Source organism: Mugil cephalus, chromosome 15, assembly GCF_022458985.1.
Source record: "Mugil cephalus isolate CIBA_MC_2020 chromosome 15, CIBA_Mcephalus_1.1, whole genome shotgun sequence".
NCBI lineage: Eukaryota > Metazoa > Chordata > Actinopteri > Mugiliformes > Mugilidae > Mugil > Mugil cephalus.
In genome coordinates, this window is record NC_061784.1 from 24,269,391 (window position 1) to 24,287,979 (window position 18,589).

Below are 18,589 nucleotides of genomic sequence, written 5' to 3' on the forward strand. Positions count from 1 at the left end.
AAAATGTATTTAAATTATTACACTAATGGGAAATAAAATGTCTCATTTAGAATAAAACATTTTTGCATGATTTGATTGTGTTGGTGGAGCTAATTATTGCATATAATCATAATTATTTTACAATAATAAAGCACAATAAATGAATAATGCATGTTTAACCCCTTCTTGTCCATTTCCTGTCACAAACTGAGCAGAGACATGAGGCGGCAGGCAGCAGGAAATTTAATGGTGGACAGAATCAACAAGGACGTCCCAGGTCGCCCAGAGCGCGACCGTGAGGACGACATGAATTAATACAGGTCACGATAAAAGGGGCCGACAGACAGAAAGGATGGAGACGGCCTCGCGTTACAGGCCCAGAACAAAACCAGACGCCGGTTATGAAACAACACGATGAAGCTCTTCGTCGTCACAGTGCTTAGATATGGTTAACGTCACGTCTGCCTCACGTTCCCAAAAAAGAGCCGGAAAAAGAAACGACGATGGAGCCGAGACACAGTTTTAAGAGCGAACATTCAGGGAGGGAGAAAAAACAGAGGACACGTCTGCGTCCGTTCACACGGAAACAGACGCGTCGTGTTTTAATGCTGCTACATGTCGCTCGACTTCAGGTCATCATCAAAACGTTGCTTAGCAGAAACAAATCAAAGCAGGAATTTACTTTTTCTTGTAACTAATCAAATTATTTAAAAGACATTCAGAGACAAAGTAATCATTGTAAAAAAAATAAAAATAAAAATAATCAATGATGGAATGGTTAAAGAAAAAGAAACGGACACGATGTCACTGATTCCTAAATGAAACGATAACAGAGCGACCGCATGAGACCAGTTACACATCAGATGGGTTTAGTTTCTGTCCTGGAGCGGGAGCTGGGATTTCCCCCCCGTCAGCTTTATGACGACGTGACGTAGAAATAAATGTACGTGGTGGTCGGGTGCAGCAGTCAATACTGGGTCCACAACAGGAGGAGAAAGAAAGAGAAAGAAAGACACGTGAGACACGTCCAATAAACGAGCTGATTCTGTCTCTGAATGAAGACGAGTGAAGAGACGAACATGTTTCTGTGTTAGTGACGGTTTCGTCGGATAAACGGTCAAACATCAGCAGGATGTGAGTGCAGGCGGCTTCATGCAACACACCGGTTTATACGAGGTTTGAGTTTTTCCTTGAGGAGGTTTCACCGCTCGTCCACACGTCGTCTTCTTCCTCCACATTTAACCGTTTAACTGAAGACGTCCTGAGGACGAGCGGAGAAACCGTCCCGTCCCTTTTATCTTCGACTTTAAATTCAACTCGTGCAGCTCATCACACTCTGCAATGAACCGTCACAGGTTGAATTTCACATGTTTAACTTTAAGGTGCAGATTCACATGGAAACAGGTTGTGAAGGTTTGGAGGGAGGAGAAGAAGAAGAAGAATTTAGGGGAAGTAAAGGATGAACAGAGGTGATCAGAGGAGGGATGAAGCCATGCAGCCGTGATTAGAGCGGAGGACGGGATCACGTGTTAGTAAATGAGAAATAAATTCTTCTTCCGTGTTAAACAATAGTTCACATCACTTAAAAACACCAAATGAAAATTAGAAATGTTTTTCCCTTTTAACACCACGATCACTGACATTCTGAGGAATGTTTCTACGTTTTATCATCGTGTGATATTCAGTGTGGTTCTGTGAACTATGGCCTTTGGTTTTTTAACAGCGCTCATGCAAACACCTCCCAGAAAACTTTAGAGACGAGAGAGAACGAATCAAACTTACTTCATTCATACCTAAAAAAAAAAACAACAACAACAAAGAGAACAAAGACAGGATCAGAAATCTCATTTACATCATCACACATTTACACATTATTCTACTTTATTCACATTATATTACAGTCATAGATAAAAGACATTAAACTCCTTCGTGAATATTGTGATTTGGAGCCGTGAGCAGCGGCTCATTGTCGTACACTTATAAAACAAATGCACACGGGACAGAAGAGTCACAGAAGCTGCAGGAAGCCTCATTAACACGTCCTCTAACAGGATAAACCGACTCTGTAATGTTATACGCAGAGACAGAGACTTTAAAAACCTCCCCCAGTTACACTAGTGTCGTACTTTTCCAGGAATGTAGTTGCGGTCGATGCTTTCCTCTTGCAGGAACATGTGAAGACAGCGCTCGTTCTGGGCCAAGGGGTGACCTGCAATTCTGTAGGACGAAGACAGAGACAGAGACAGAGACAGAGACAGTAGGACATTAACACATTTAAAAATACAGAGGGAAGCTCCAAGGAAACATAGACTGTATATAAATATGGACTAAACACGTCTCCTCCATAGACTGTATATAAATATGGACTAAACACGTCTCCTCCATAGACCGTATATAAATATGGACTAAACACGTCTCCTCCATAGACCGTATATAAATATGGACTCAACTAAAATAAAATAAATAAAGACGCCATCTTCTGAGTTTGGATCCAGAGTCTGATCAGTACAGTCTGAGGGCGGAGCCACGATATCGATGCCCCGCCCACACACTTCCTCCAGACTCCCTGGTGTTTTCTTTTAATTAATCCTACGCTCTGCTCTGCCTCCACCAGCTACAAGGAAATGTTAGATTATACTCTGAATTATTTTTAAAAACAGTTTTTACAGCTCTCACAGTCCCACGGGACGTCTTTCCGGTAGCAGTTGGCATGGGAACTGGAGATGGGTCTGGTTCAGGTTTTATCTGATACCAGTGCTTAAAGAATGAATGCAAACAAACTTAAAATTAACCAGGAAATTAACAAAATTAACCAATATAAAGTAAAGTTCATAATTCTCCTAATAAACCAGAGTCGTGGCGTCTGTCAGGCATCAAAGACGCTACATCTCTGGTCCTTTAATAAAATGCTATGCTAATGCTAATGCTATGTGTGGTCAGATGTTGAGTCTAATTCCAGGTGTTTCCTCCTCGTTGCGTCTTTAGAGGTGAAGTCCAGACAAACTTTAGACAAACGTTTGGTCTCAGACATGTTGAAGCTTCACTTCCATCCATGCAGCTGTAGAGCTAATGAGGCTAAGCTAATTAAACACTCACTGGAACCATATGAAGCACCCAGATCAGTCTGGTCACTAACATTAGCATCAGCACCGTTAGCATCATGGTAGCCAGTATCAGTACACGGTATTATGTCACATCCTGTTTCTATAGTTTAACTAACTAAACTAAAACTTATCCATAAAACTGACGCTTGAACATTTATAAACATTAATATTATTATTAACCACCTAAAATGACACAAACCATCCTTGAAAAAAAAAGTATTTTAGTGTTTTGGTCCAAGTCCCGCCCACTAACATGGAGGGGGTGAAGCTTATGACCTGTACTGCAGCCTTCAGCCACCAGGGGGAGCTCTACTCATGTTGGCTCCGCTTTAGAGGAGCAGTTCCTGAGTCCATATTTACAGAGCGTCTATGAGACATAGATATTTCTTTCCTGACTCATGTGATATTTTAAGTTTTGAAGACGCTGCTGTGTCCGACCTGTTGATGAACTGCTCCAGACCCGATCGCCGCTCCTCGATGAAGGACTCCTCAAACAGACCCTCGTCTCCACGAAACGGCAGCTGTCTCTTCAGGGCTTTGCCCGGCAGAGGAGGTACGACAATCTGGAGGCGGCAGCGAGCGACAAAAATAACACAGAGAAGCTTTTCCACCGGCTAATCTGAGCACATGCATGAATCTCACGCAGACATCAGAGGACACAGTCAAAGCTACCGTTTAATTTTACATAATTTAATATCTGCACTTCCCGCTCACCTTACTGTCTCTTTCCAGCTCGTTCTTTAACCACTCGAAGTCGCTGTATCGTCTCCGCACACAGGAATCCTTCAACTTGAAAATGGGAAGGTTTGTCTACACAGAGGAGGAAAGAAAATATAAGCGATAAACCTTAACTCACGTTAAATTCAAATGTTTTGTTCAGTGTTTAAATGTGAGCACAGAGTCGGGTTGACTGACACATATGTGCTGATAACAAAGTCAACAAACAAACACACACAGCTCAACAACTTCTGCTTCAATGTTTAAATGGAAGACGAACGTCCACACATGGTTTTAGCTGCATCTGTAATTTCACATAAATTATGAATTGTTTTAAGGACTATTTTACAGCATTTCATTATAGAAAGGTTTGTGATTATAAACATAGACCCTGACTTCTAATAAAGCTGCTGTGGACAGGACAGAAAGTAACGTCCTCCACTCTAATATGTGGGTGGAGGCGCCTTCAGCTTTGACTCCAATGATCCAATAAGAAACTTCTCCAGTGTCTCCAGATTTATTTCATCCAGTGTTTTGGTTCAGATCTTGTATTGATGATGTTGGAGCCTCCACACAGGCTGGTGAAGTGGACACTAGTCGTGATGGAGGTTTCTCCTCTTCCCCTGATTCCCCATCACTCTGGACCAGGGTCAGTCTGGACCAGGTCCAGTCTGGACCAGGCTCAGTCTGGACTCCTCAGACCTCATGACCTTCCTCCATGTCTCCAGAGTCCAGTCTTTGTGCTGCTCCCTATCAGACTGAAGCCTTTTTTCCCGGTTGTCCTCCCTGATTAATGGTTTTATACACAGCTGTTCAGTCCCAGTCCCTCGAGTTCCCTTCACATCGCATGTGTGAAATGTTTTTCCTTTTCACTATTAAACGCAGCCCTGGTTGTTGGGCTTAAACAACTTGTTGAATACCAGCTGAAAGATGATCGCCCATGCACTAATTATCCAACCTGAGGCTCCTACCTATTGGCTCATTTAAATCCACACGATGATGCTTCGTTTGGGTTTGTTATTGTGGAAACATGTCATTATACACTGTAATGGACAAATGCTCCTAGGAGACAGCAGCAGCGTTAGAAAATGAGGATCTGGAGGAAACACAGGCCTGGTGGGCTGCAATTACGCAATTAGTGTGTCTGTATTGTGTCAGCATCAACTTCCTGAACATCTTTAAAATGAGCTGCGTTAGGGATTTACTGTGTCTTACACATCCAACCTGAACCATCTGGTGGAGGAGGAAGTTTAGCCCACAACTACTACTACTCTCATCACTCCATTAACATACACTGTTCACAATAACAATATCATCAATAATACTGTTAATAATAATAATAATAATAATAATAATAATAATAATAATAATAAATACATTAAACTTTATTTAAGTGACAAACTAAATCACTCATTTCCCAAACCCACCGACACAGTTAACGTTAGCAATCCTCATGTCGTTAGCTCTTCCGAACTGTTTATTTCCATTTTATTGAGAAATATAAACTAATTGGGTTTGGTTTTAAACGTTTGACATCGAAATGAGCTGTTAACGTAATGTTAGACGCATGTATAGATAGACAAGCGACGTTAAATGACCTTATTTTGGTAAATATAGTTGCTAGGTGCTAACAGTCAATTAGCTTCACTGCTTCTCCTGGAAACGATAATTTCTGTTTAAATGGATTAACAGAAGCATTACCTGGAAGTTAGTTAATCACATTTAAATATTTGACTCTTTACAGATGTCATGGCTTAAATGTCGTGAGTCTGACTTCGTCATGTTTCTCCCACGGACCTTGGCGAAAAATCACAAACTAGGCCGCACACGATCCCCGGTCCTCGAGTTTTACTCGGGCGCCATCTTGAGCTACTCCCGGAGGCCACCGTTAACGTCAGAGTCCCGTAGCCGCAGCGGCTAAAAGATGCTAAGTGGCTAACTGTTAATTACCAATTACAGCTCAAAACGAGTCGGGACGGGACTCGACACCTTACCCGCATGCGAACTTCGTAAGTTGTGTAACGGTTCCGTCCAACTCCGACGATTTGTGGGTCATAAACATCTATTTCCAGAAAGTTGCTGGGGGGGCCATAGGCATCCGTCAGGTCCTGGGGTTTGGAATTCAACCGGCGAGTGTCGGCCACCACAGGATCTGTCATCTTGTCTGGTTGTTGTTTTAGATATTATTATTATTATTATTTTTGCAACAAAGCAGCTAAATGCACCGCGAAGTCTTAAATCTCATCTGAAGGCATCAATAGACGGTCCAGCTGAGGGGAGGAGGGGGGAGTAAGCAGCCTTGTATCGGTGTATCGGTGTCTCGGTGTCTGGTTGCGGGGGCCCGCCGCCCTGCCTGCGCCCTACCCTCCTTCAGTCTGAAAAATGCGTTGACTCAGTTCCGGACTGAGGGTGCGGGACCGTGCTCCCTCTAACGGACACCGGGGTAAATGGTGGACGGGGCAAACACAGGGTAGTCACGGGCTCTTTACGAGAACCGGCTCTTTTGCCTCGGCTCCCAAAGCAGAATCGACTCCTTCCACGGCCCTCCGAAGAAGAATCGGCTCTTTTGCCGTGGCTGCCGTAGAAACAGCTCTCCCCAAGAAGAGTCGTCTACCAAAGAAGAATCGACTCTTTACCACAGCTCCCAAAGAAGATTCGGCTCTTTTGCTATGGCTCCCAAAGAAGAGCTGATTCCCAAAGAAGAATCGGCTCTTTTGCTGCGGGGTAAGTGGTTCAACATCAGCTTTAATTCATGACACTGAGCCTTTAAATAAAAGAGACTGTTTATTGGGAATATATATAGAATAAAAACATTAAAAAGACAAATCGGTCATAATAAAAAAGATACATTCCTTTAAGATACAGAATTAAGACAAATAACAATGTGAGTTTGTGGTGTCACTTTTTAATAATGTCCTAATATTTTATTATTATTGAAGGCTTATTTTGGGGTTTCCAGATCCACTCTGTTTGGTTTAAAATCATTTACCGATAGATTCTAGTGAGGTTCTTTATAAATACTCCACTGTAAAAACTATTTTCTTTCGTTTCCGCTTTGTGTCTGATGTAGACAGATCTACTAACACAAGATTTATTCATTGTAAGTTTGTGTTTTCAGTTACAAATCCCACATAAAAAATGCCTTATTAGGAAGTATCACAATTAAAAAAGGGTAAATTATTCAGAAATAAGTAGTTGTGTTGTCATATAACCAACATAACTCTACACACAAACAATAAAACACAAGAAATAATCATGATGGAACAAACTTTTTAAGCCACGTTGTCCAGACGTTTCATCGTTATCATCCACTGATAAATGACATTAACTTCCACTCAGTCCTACATGTATTACATGCATTTAAATGTTCATGTACCGTGTACTACTACGCATCTTTACTGGTGTCGCCAAGCTCGGTTTAGAGACGAGTAAAACCTCTAATGTGTATATATAGATTTATATAAACATGATCCTGGTTTGCTGGTAAAGACTTTCATCACATTTTTTTAGTGTGGCTTTGTCTCCAGAACATACGCTGCTATCGGTCGGTTACGTTTCTGCTTCAGACCTTAAATGTTTAACGTATAAAATATTAACGTAGCGACATAATCCACTAAACCCACGTTTCCAGTGACGAAGCTGAAGACGGATTTAACCATTTAAATATAAAACACTTGAAGTTGTTTCTCTCGTGTAGTGAATGAACATTTGTTTTTGTATATGTTTTCCAGACTGACTTTGATTTGTAGTAAACTGCGACTTAAAGGAGATTTTAAATGACCGAGTATTTAATTTAAAGGCTGCAGGGTTTTATAAGACGAGACTCATTTATTTATTTAACCCACAGAGTAAAAACCAGACATATTTATATTTCCCTGTTCTATCTAGACACATATTTACCATTTGCTGTGTTGTTTAACACTGTTTTTCCCTCATCGTACCAGTTACATTCATTTCTGTGCAATATCACAATGTCGCCCTTAATTAAATCCACCCGTCACATTATTTATTGCTGCACCCAATCTGCTATTTTACTTCCTTTCTTTTTTTAAATATATTTTTTCATATTTACGACTATTCATCTTGACTCTTTGTGTTACTGGCAGGTTGATGTTACACACAATCTGCTGCTGAAGCCTTTGTGTGTTTCTCTCTGTGCTGATCTTCATAATCCAGGATGAATAACGTTTTTTTCTGATTCTGTTGTTGTTTATACTGTATTTTATTGTGTGTAGCTGCTATAGTATTTTTTTATTTTTGCTCCAGTTCAACTGGATTTTATTGTTTTTGTTTATTGAGGTTTTCTTGAATAAAAATGTCTAATTCCTGATTCCAGCCGGAGGAGAAAGCCTGAAGGTTCTGGAGGAACCCGGTCCAGCCTGGACCCGCTACACCTGCAGGTGGTGGTCGGACGGGGCGGAGGCCGGGGGGGCGGGGTCCTCGGGCTCGGTCACGGTGATGGAGCAGTCGGTCTGGTCGGTGGTGACGGAGGAGCCGGAGCAGTCGGAGCTGGACTGGGACACGTAGCAGTACTCACGGACCGGACAGGCCCGCTCAGTGTAGCTGCTCTTAAAACTCTCCTTCAGCCCTTTAGGGAACTCGAACCAGTCCTGCAACGAAACGCCGGAGAACATGATTTATACCGGGAACTTATTCATACGTCTGTTACGTCTGAGACTTTTATTACTTTTATTACTTTTATTACTTTTATTACTTCTGAGACTTTTATTACTTTTATTACTTTTATTAGTTCTGAGGCTTCAGCAGAGCTCACACACTTCCTCCTCTCTTTCCTTCATTCCTTCCTTCCTCCTCTCTTTCCTTCATTCCTTCCTCCCTCCTCTCCTTCGTTCCTTCCTTCCTCCTCTCCTTCCTTCCTTCCTTCCTTCCTCCTCTCTTTCCTTCATTCCTTCCTCCCTCCTCTCCTTACTTCCTTCCTTCCTCCTCTCCTTCATTCCTCCCTCCTCTCCTTACTTCCTTCCTTCCTTCCTCCTTCATTCCTCTCCTTCCTTCATTCCTCCCTCCTCTCCTTACTTCCTTCCTTCCTCCTCTCCTTCATTCCTTCCTCCTCTCCTTCCTTCCTTCCTTCCTCCTCTCCTTCCTCCCTCCCTCCTCTCCTCTCTTTCCTTCCTCCCTCCTTCATTCCTCTCCTTCCTTCATTCCTCCCTCCTCTCCTTACTTCCTTCCTTCCTTCCTCTCCTTCCTTCGTTCCTTCCTCCCTCCCTCCTCTCCTTCCTTCCTCCTCTCCTTCCTTCCTTCATTCCTTCCATACTCCCTCCTCTCCTTCCTTCATTCCTTTCTTCCTTCCTTCCTTCCGTCCTCCCTCCTGTCCTTCCTTCCTTCCGTCCTTCCTCCTCTCCTTCCTTCCTTCCTCCTCTTCTTCCTTCCTTCCTTCCCCTCCTCCCTCCTCTCCTCTCCTTCCTTCCTCCCTCTCCTTTCCCTCCTCTCCCTCCTTCCTTCCTTCCCTCCCTTCCTTCCTTCCTCCTCCTGTCCTTCCTTCCTTCCGTCCTTCCTCCTCTCCTTCCTTCCTTCCTCCTCTCCTTCCTTCCTTCCTTCCTCCTCCCCTCCTCTCCTTCCTTCCTTCCTCCCTCCCTCCTCTCCTTCCTTCCTTCCTTCCTCCCTCCTCTTCTCTCCTTCCTTCCTTCCTCCCTCCTCCTCCTCCTCCTCCTTCCTTCCTTCCTCTCCTCCCTTCCTCCTCCTCCTTCCTTCCTCTCTCCTCTCCTTCCTCCTTCCTCCTCTCCTCCTTTCCTCTCCTCTCCTTCCTCCATCTTGTTCTCCTTAAATGCCTAATGCTTTCCCTCTTTATCTCCATCTTTTCATTCCTTTAATTGCCTGATGCTGTCCTCTGTTAACTCCATTGTTTGGTTTCATGTTTCTTGGTTTCATGTTTTCATGGTTTCATGTTTTCATGGTTTCACGGTTTCATGGTTTCACGGTTTCATGGTTTCATGGTGTCATGGCTGCTACTAACCTCCAGGTCGGGGGGGATCAGGGAAAGCTTGGGGGCCGGGATGAGGATGATCCTGCGCCTGAATGAGACGTGAGGACATTTTCAGTGTGAGGTGATTTTTCCTGAGATCGTCTCTATGTTCCTGCTTTAATGTGTCAAACATGTTTCTGTGAACACGTCTAAATTCATCCATTAAAATCTCTCTTGTCTAAAGGAAATAACAACGATTATGCTACAAAAGAAATGAAGGTAAAAAATCTGGAATGTGCCTTTTGTCTTTTCTTTAACCAGAATTTCAAATCACTTTTGAAAATATAATGAACCCGAACGTCCCATCGTACCGACAACAAAACGATTTCTAGTCTGACGTTCCCACCAAAGTTCAGACTGAACTAAACTGAGTGAAGGCTGAGAGCTTCCTCTGTGCTTTCCCTCTTTAAACTAACCCACCTCTCGTTGTGCAGCAGCATCAGGACCAGCAGGACCAGGGTGATGCCCCCCATCACCGACAGCACCGGCATCCACACCGACATCTCATCCCCCACATTAGGGTCTGAGGAGGGAGAAGAAACACTGACGTCAAACTCTAAACACAAAGTAAAAGTCTCCACCTGGATCCGACTGAGCCAATAGTTCAGAGGACAACCGGGAAAAAAGGCTCCAACCTACGAGGGAGCAGCATCAGTACAGGATCTGAACTGAAAACACTGGAGGAAATAAATGTGGAGACAGTGTCACAGAGAATGAAGCTGGAGACGAGAGTGGGACCAATATTTCCACCGAGCTGAGGAAATGCACAGATGATAAGTCACTGAAAAGTTTTCAGGGCGTTTATTTGAGTAAAAGTTCAAAGGTCAAAGTAAAAGTTTCTGGACGTTTCTCTCTTTTTTTATTATTATTATTTGTTGAGATATTTATCTCTTGAAGATTAATGACTATTTTATATCTGTTTTTATTTTTTCCATTTTACTCATTTAGATTTTTAATCAGTTTGTGTAAGAGACAGAGAAAGTGTTTTTTTTTTAGATTTTTTTCTACGTTGTGAAAATACAGAGAAATCTTGAATTTTAATTGAAACAAAGTTTCTTGCTTTGTTAGATTATTTCACTTAATATTAGAATAAAGTCACAAATATGTAACAAAATATTCAACTGACATAATGGCAAATAATGAAGCGAGTACTTGTTAATTAGAGAAGTTAGAACTCGTTGACAGGTGTAATTAATTCATTAAAGTTAATAAACATGAATAAACAAGTTTTGTTCCTTTTGTTTGAGAATGAATCAACCTGCTGTCAATGTTTTTACACCAGAGGAGCAAATACATAAACCCTGATGTCCTCATATGAGGACGTTAATTCCCTCTGCTGCTGATAATGAGCTAATGAGACGTTGTTGTGTTGCGCTGGTTGTGGTTTTACCTGTGCTGTTGTTGAATCCCCAGACCACCGGCTCGCTCCAGTCGCTCCAGTACTTGGACTCTCCACACATGTTGTCCAGTTTGCTGCGGACCTGCAGCTCGTAGCGGGAGTTTTTGGAGGGAAGGTTGATGCAGTAACACGTTCTCGCCAGGCTGACGGCAGAAGTCTGCAACAGGGGAACATTCCCATGTGTTTCAGTGCAACGAAGGTTAGGACGAGTAAATCAGGAGGATATTCACATTTAACAAAATATCCTACAACCTCTCATCATGTTGCAGCTCGTTCATGGTCTCGGTCTCTTTAGAAAGAAACGTCTTAATAAAAATAAGTGTAATCTGGGCTCATGTCTGTCTGCTGTTCAGTCCTGGGTCTCAGTGTTGTGTTGTGTTCACTTCTCTGATAAAACAATGTTTAAATGAAAAGGAAGAACTGGATGTCAGCTGGTTTCTCTCTATTATGTGATGAGGTAAATGTCAATGTCTCTGTTTGACGTTTGTTAAGATTTTATATAGAAAAATAAAGTCACACCATCATTAATGTGAACCTTGAGCTCAGAAACACCCAACACCACTTTACACATGAAGTTTGAAGTTAGCCTAGCCTTATGCTAGCCTTATGCTAGCTAGTTATCTAGACTAAAGGCTTAGAAAAATAGCAGCTAGCGTCATATATACTGTGAAACCCATGTGTTCATGTAATTTATGTCCATGTAGATAAACACATTTAACTGACACGTAACTTTACCTCAGTTACTACTAAGTTATTATGGCTAGCATGCTAATGCTATAATGCTAACACTAAATAACAGTGAGACTAGTTTAATAGTTTTTCTAATTTCTCTGAGTAATTTGAACCTTTTAACGGTGATGGATGAACACGGAGACTGAGGAGAAGGTAAACACAGCTCCATGACTGATGAGGTGATTGGGCTACAAAGCATTTTACAGCTCATTTAACATATTTAAAGGAAGTAGACGCTGGGATATTTAAGTGACAATAACATTTATAGGAACGTTAATGGTGAAAAACAACAAACATGGCGCCATGATTAGAGTCGGACAGACTCTCTATTATTATTTCGCCCTAGAGCAAAACGTAGGTTAAATAAAAGTCTTTTTGTTCTTTAAGGTCTCACCTCCCAGTTCCGGTCGTTCTTCCGGTAGCGGACCTCACTCCTGGCACAGTTGGCCTTGGTCATGTTCCAGTAGAAGTGCAGGTTGGAGTCAGATCCGTTCTGCACCGTCAGGTTGGTGGGTGGATTCAACTTGACCTCCTCCTTCAGGAGATGGTCCTGCTCCTTGTTGGTGACGTTGTCTGAGAGCCAGGTGGTGAACGTGTTGAACCGGAGCAGGTTTTCCGTGTAGGGCTGGATACATCCCACGTTTCTGCCTCCCTCCCTCACGTAGGTTTGACATTCGCTCAGCGTTTTACCGTGGAACCTGGGAGGAGACGCACAAGAAACAAGACACTGTAGAACACAACATGATGTGTGACAGTCAATAAACCACAGAGGCTCTGATCGCACACAGGAGACTGTGAACTCTAACCTCTAACCTGTGGACCAGGACCAGACCAGGACTAGTTAGACCAGGACTAGTTAGACCAGGACTAGTTAGACCAGGACTGGACAGACCATGATCACACTGAACTCACCATTACTTTCTCCAGGAACTCCACCTGTGTCATGTCTCACTTTAACTGTTTACATCTGACAGAACTTGACAGTATTGTTGGTCAGTCAGGTTCTCGACCTGCTGCCTGGATCCAACTCCATTTTTTCAAAACTGCCTTTAACTCGCTTGCACCAGAGGTTCTTCAGTCAGGTTTATTCCCCACGTCACTAAAAACAGACGTCATCAAACCACTTCTGAAGAAGAACAATCTGGATCAAAGTGTCGATGCAAATTACAGGCCCACCTCCAACTTATCATTCCTCATCAAAATACTTGAGTAAAACAGTTTACATTCAGCTCAAGAATTATCTGGCATCAAATTTTAGACACTTATCAGTCTGGTTTCCGTCTCCACTTATTAAAGTTTTAAATGATCTACGTATAAACACAGACTCTCGATTCTTGTTCTACTTGATCTTAACTCTGCGTTTGACACCGTCGACCACACAATGTTACTGGAAAGGCTTGAAAGGTGGGTTGGTTTGTCGGGTCCAGTTCTAAATTGGTTCAGAACCTTTATGATCTGCAGTGTTATGTCTCCATTGGTGAATTCAACATCTCAACTCAAATCTCTACCTGCTTCCACGCTCTCATGTCATAATAAAACATAATCTTAGTTTCCATAACTATGCAGATGATTTATGTCTGTGAAGGTTCTCAGTCATCCAGGTCATGGTAATCCAAAAAAGCGTTGAATAAGGTCAGCTGGACTTGTAGAATTTCTTGAAGACGTTTCGCCACTCATCCGAGTAGCTTCTTGCTACTGAAGAAGCCACTCGGATGAGTGGCGAAACGTCTTCAAGAAATTCTACAAGTCCAGCTGACCTTATTCAACGCTTTTTTGGATTATGCAGATGATTCACAACTTTATATTTCACTACAAACAGATGACCTGTCACCCATAATATCCCTCACTCAGTGTATCAAAGACATTAATCAATGGAAAACTTTTTACAACTAAACAAAGACAAAACAGAAAGAATCATCTTTGCTGCAAAGGCTCAGAGGCTGAAAATCGCAGCACATCTCAACTCTCTCTCTCTTCATAGCAAAACTGAAGCAACGAATCTGGGAGTAATTATCGACATCAATCTAAATCTCAGACGTCACATCAACCACATTACAAGATCATCTTCTTATCATCTCAAAAATATCTCCAAATTGAGTGACTTTCTGTCAAAATCAGACTCGTAAAAATGAATCCACGCGTTTATAACAAGTAGATTAGATTAGTGTAAAGGTTTATTCACTGGACTCCAGAGGTTACAACTAATTCAAAATGCAGCTGCACGTATTCTGACTGGAACCCGTTGTTAAACCTTTGCACTGGTTCCCTGTTAGAACAAGAATGAGTCTGAAAACACTGCTCCTGGTTTATAAAGCACCTCAGTCCATCACAGACATGCTCATCACTTACACCCCAGCAACAACACTTCACTCGTCCCACATGCAACACTTTGCCTGACACAGTTACACATTTACATCAGTGGCCATCTTTAAACACAGATTAAAAACCTGTTTATAACAGCGTTCTGCTGAGTGTGTGTGTGGTTGTGTGAGTTTAAGTGTGTACGTGGTGAAAATAACACACATGTGATTGTTTACTTGCACTTGTACCTTTCATTCGATTCCACACTGATTTCTATGTAACTGTTTGTGTTGTAACTGTGTTTACCTCTTGTAAAGCACTTTGAATCTGCCTTGTGCATGAAATGCACTTTATAAATAAAATTGAATTGAATTGTTATTATTAAGACATTTATTTATTTAAAGTTCTCCTCCCTGCTCTCAGCACATCTCACTGCAGAACGTTCTTCAGGAACCTTTCATCTCTACCTCCTTTTAGGAGCAGCTGTGAGAAAACACCAGGGTTCTAGTTTAGAACGTATTTCCTTGTGTAACTAGTATCAGCTGTTTTTTCCTGCACTAACCGGCTGGTGAAGATGTAGTTGTCCTCCGGGATCCCGTCGCTGTTCCAGTGACATTCAACTCGTTCCAGATTCACCACCAAACACTTGACGTCTGAGGAGGAAGAAGTTGTGACTGATTAAATGTGGGTTTTTATTTATCATAATTATATTATTATTTTGAATCCAACACTAGTTAAACATTATTATTATTATTAATATCATCTCCCCTCAGGGTTTCAACACGTCCTCCTTTCACTACTTGACGTCTACAACTCTGAACAACATTCACAACAATCACCTGTGCAATTCAAGATTTCTTCTATTTATGTCGTTCTCATCCCGTTATTTATATTTTATACAGTCTCTGCTCCTGTTCTTGTTCTGTCTCCACGTATCGTGTTGACATGAAGGTTTTATAATCCTAACTCTGCTTCTGATTCTAATTCAAGTTCTAGTTCTGGCTTAAGTTCTAGTTCTGTTTCTAATTCTAAATATAATTCTAGTTCTAGTTCTACTTTTAATTCTAGTTCTAGTTCTAATGCTACAGTCAGAGTGTAAACTGAGCCTAATTGGAACCTAAATCATTTTCCATGATCCATGGGTTCGTTCATATTTGACCAACAGCTCCACTGGTGTCACTTTACTTTTATTATTTTTTAAAGACTTTCAGAATTTACTAAAATGTTGAAAAATTCTTTAGTTGTGTTGAAATCTCTGGCGATAATGGAGCAGTGAGTTAATAAAAACTGATAAAAGTCTGTTTACTTTAGTAAAAATGAATCGAGTGCTTCCTCCACAGCTTCAGTCTCTATGTGACAAACACATTATAACTAATTATGTAATAAAAATAAAATCTGACATCTCCTTTTGAAAATGACCTGGTTTCTTTCCAGTGGCAACACTTTTTTTTTAATACAATGATAAAAAACTGAAAAACTCTTTTGTTGCATTAAAGCATCTGGACGTCACGAAGCCTCGTCTCCATAAAAACAAGAAAAATGAACTTTTTAGACGTTTGAACACGTCAAACTTAGCCGATGTAAAGGTTAATAGACACACACACACCCACACACAGTCACTAGGAAGTAGAAAGTCACGTAAGGGGAATTTGCCCAAAATGTGCTCAATGGAGGAAGTAGCGTTTAAACTTAAACTGATTTTAATTCTATTTTACAATGCGATGAATGAAAGTTTATTTAAAGTATCGATAGTTATATCAATATTAACGAGGAATCAGAACGTGATTAGATACGATGAGAGCTCTTAAACGAATAAACATACGCGCTGAGCAGGATATAGCGTTATTAGCGTTATTATTAATGATACACACATATTTATATATTTAAATACTTCTGTATATTTCTCTTTCTGTATATATTGAGAGTCTTACCGGGCAGAGCAAACACATGCTGGATGAGACAAAGCAGCAGCAGGAGTCTCGTCGCCATCGTGTCGAACTGAAACAGGATGTTTTCAGGTCGGCTTCACGGCTGCTTCTCCTTCTTCAGTGACTTCCTGCACTTTGAGGAGCTGACTTATTACTGACATGTCATTAAAATGCTCTGACACATCGCACAGACCGATGCAATATACAGTAAATACTGAAGCTGTGTTCGTCCGACCTAAAGCTCCACATCTTTAAAAGTATAACAGCCACAGCTTAGACATTTGCAGTGTTTAGTCTAATGCAGATTTGTGTATCTCACAGACTGAATGACTAACAATGTTTAGCACAGAATGAGAAATGAAGCATTTGATTGTGTCCTGCTGCTCAATCTGCCAGCTTTTATCTTGAATAACTAACACTTTTGTTCACAGTCCTCTTCTCTAACTCTCACCACAGATATTTTTACAGGGTAAATACGTATTTCTTTGTTTTTTCTTTTCTATGACTTCGCCAGGTCCCAGTTTTCTACGTGTGGATCTTTGGACACGTTCAGGTTTAAAACCAGGTTGTTCCTAAAGTCATGATTAAAATCTGCATTAATGATCCGAGTCCAGACTCTCGCCAACATTTCTGTAGTGACTGTTCAGTCTTTGTGTGCGCGGTGATTGTTGTCGCCACCTTCTCGAGCTACTTGGACATTGTTGTGTTGCACAAATCAACCAGCTCTCAGATGATGTGACTCTGGATTCTTGTTCCCAGTTTGATTTGACGTAGAATGAATTTGCCGTATAGTCTGGATTCAGTCTTGTAGCTGTAAGTGACCGTTCAGGTCTGTTTTCATTCTAAATTCTAGTTTTCCAAAAGTTTTCAACGTTTCAGACGTTGAAAAGACGTAACTCATGTGCGTCCAAACAACGTCTACAGAGACGTCCCTGAATTAGTCTTAATTATGAATCGCATATTCATAATTATTACCATGTTATGAAGAATACAATCACAAATTCATGACTGAATTTTAACTCACGAATTAGACATAATTCTATAAAAAAGTGAAACATTTATTGTTTACAATTTACATTAACATAAAAAAATACCTAAGAAATTAACATTTAACAACAAATGCAAACACATGACGGTAACATGATGTTTACAATATTTCACCACCAAGTTCACAAAAAAACTAAAAAGTTCACCCCCTTATAAAAAAAACATAGACATAATTCACAAAGTAAAAGATTAGTTCTCCATAATATGTAATAACAATTTTAATAATATTTTAAAATACCTATTTCAAAACATTTGACATTTCTCATTTGTCAGTCAGTCATAAACCAACTGGGCAGGAAGCTCAAAGCAACACAACATTAATGTAAAACCTAATTAGTTGACCTTACTTAAAGTATGCAAACTTGTTGCCTCAAAAAAATTAAGAAAGTTCATATAACTTAACAGCAATGCTTAGTGTTGACTTATTGTTTTCATTTTGTGTGGACAGCTTGATATAAATCTAACCCGACTTATAAACCAGTTTCCTTGAATGGGTCCTTGTCCTTCTTCTCTCTCTCTCCCATTTCTTATCTATTTAAGCTGTTATTACCTGTTATTACCTATCTAAGCCCAAATAACAGACAAACGGCCTGAGGTAAGTTTTTAATCTGATCCATGACGTCACCTCCAGAACGATGGCAGTGGAGATGAGCTGGAGTTTTACTGAACTTCATGAGGACTGATCTTCACTGACACCAAACACATGTTCTTCATGAACACTACTTCATCTGGTATGATTTAACTAAAGCTGTGGTCCACAAGGTCCATATATTCAACCTGGACTCCTGCTCCTTAGATTTACACTCAATTAATGTGAACGATGTTTATGTGGCAAATTTCAGATTAGCTGCGGAGGAACTGCTCTACAAAATACATCCATCACTGTACAAAAGGTGTATTGTTAATTGTGGAGATAGAATTACATCCTCTATGTGAGCACAGATACAGTTCTATGTTATTTTAGACCAAACTTTTTATCAGGTACTTACAGAGCAGGTCTGCGAGAATTCACTGGAGTCGTCACCAAGTAAAACAGGAATGTCTTTGAGGACAACGGAGCGAAGAACTGTCACATCTGGTGTCTAATGATACACGGAGAGAAAAGACCAGTTAACAGAGTTATTTACAAGTCAGACAGGAAATACAATAGGTTGGTCTGGTTCATGGAAAATCACAAACCGCCGGGATCAGTCTCTCATCGTGAGTCATTACCAGTCATTACACGCCCGCGACCGTTAGTTTCTCCTCAAATTTAACCTGACGAAAGCGTTTAATGTTCCCTATTTTCAACTCCGAGGAAGTCGCTGGTTGGTTGAAAACATTGAGCAAGTTCAGTCGAAATTTAGCCGCGTTACGTCCAGAATATAGTTCAGTTAGCGCGGAGCTCTACAGCTCTGAGCTA

At 41.1% G+C, this 18,589-nt stretch overlaps 2 protein-coding genes across 4 annotated transcripts; both read right to left on the reverse strand.

Annotated features, from left to right (window-relative positions):
• Nucleotides 1-205: 205 nt before the first annotated feature.
• snx12 (sorting nexin 12) lies at nucleotides 206-6,252 on the reverse strand. Of its 2 annotated transcripts, XM_047607263.1 has the most exons (6): nucleotides 5,795-6,240; nucleotides 3,798-3,893; nucleotides 3,522-3,646; nucleotides 2,106-2,196; nucleotides 1,762-1,772; nucleotides 206-952 (listed from the first exon to the last, which is right to left on the reverse strand). In XM_047607263.1, the coding sequence occupies exons 1-5, from the start codon at nucleotides 5,957-5,959 to the stop codon at nucleotides 1,767-1,769; spliced, it is 483 nt and encodes a 160-aa protein (XP_047463219.1). In that variant the 5' UTR covers nucleotides 5,960-6,240; the 3' UTR covers nucleotides 206-952; nucleotides 1,762-1,766. The 2 variants fall into 2 exon arrangements, with proteins under 2 accessions (XP_047463219.1, XP_047463218.1); XM_047607262.1 differs by lacking the exons at nucleotides 206-952; nucleotides 1,762-1,772 and having other exon boundaries at nucleotides 2,094-2,196; nucleotides 5,795-6,252.
• Nucleotides 6,253-6,571: 319 nt separating this feature from the next.
• Nucleotides 6,572-18,307, reverse strand: LOC125021858 (cytokine receptor common subunit gamma-like). 2 transcript variants are annotated; one of them, XM_047608093.1, is made up of 8 exons: nucleotides 18,177-18,307; nucleotides 16,144-16,273; nucleotides 14,775-14,865; nucleotides 12,306-12,609; nucleotides 11,171-11,336; nucleotides 10,201-10,303; nucleotides 9,772-9,829; nucleotides 6,572-8,410 (listed from the first exon to the last, which is right to left on the reverse strand). In XM_047608093.1, exons 2-8 carry the CDS (start codon nucleotides 16,199-16,201, stop codon nucleotides 8,189-8,191), a joined length of 1,002 nt encoding a protein of 333 aa, XP_047464049.1. In that variant the 5' UTR covers nucleotides 16,202-16,273; nucleotides 18,177-18,307; the 3' UTR covers nucleotides 6,572-8,188. The 2 variants fall into 2 exon arrangements, with proteins under 2 accessions (XP_047464049.1, XP_047464050.1); XM_047608094.1 differs by having other exon boundaries at nucleotides 16,144-16,268; nucleotides 18,177-18,278.
• Nucleotides 18,308-18,589: the final 282 nt, after the last annotated feature.

Bases quoted from the DNA above. Each gene is read 5' to 3' on its own strand.
- snx12 (XM_047607262.1), bottom strand. From the start codon at position 5,959: ATGACAGATCCTGTGGTGGCCGACACTCGCCGGTTGAATTCCAAACCC. The intron at 3,894-5,794 runs GTAAGGTGTCGA...TCCTCTGTGTAG, and splicing joins CTTACGAAGTTCGCATGCGG to ACAAACCTTCCCATTTTCAA. The intron at 3,647-3,797 runs GTGAGCGGGAAG...TGCCGCCTCCAG, and splicing joins AGCTGGAAAGAGACAGTAAG to ATTGTCGTACCTCCTCTGCC.
- LOC125021858 (XM_047608093.1), bottom strand. From the start codon at position 16,201: ATGGCGACGAGACTCCTGCTGCTGCTTTGTCTCATCCAGCATGTGTTT. The intron at 14,866-16,143 runs GTAAGACTCTCA...CTTCCTCCTCAG, and splicing joins GCATGTGTTTGCTCTGCCCG to ACGTCAAGTGTTTGGTGGTG. The intron at 12,610-14,774 runs GTTAGTGCAGGA...GTCTCCTCCCAG, and splicing joins AACTACATCTTCACCAGCCG to GTTCCACGGTAAAACGCTGA.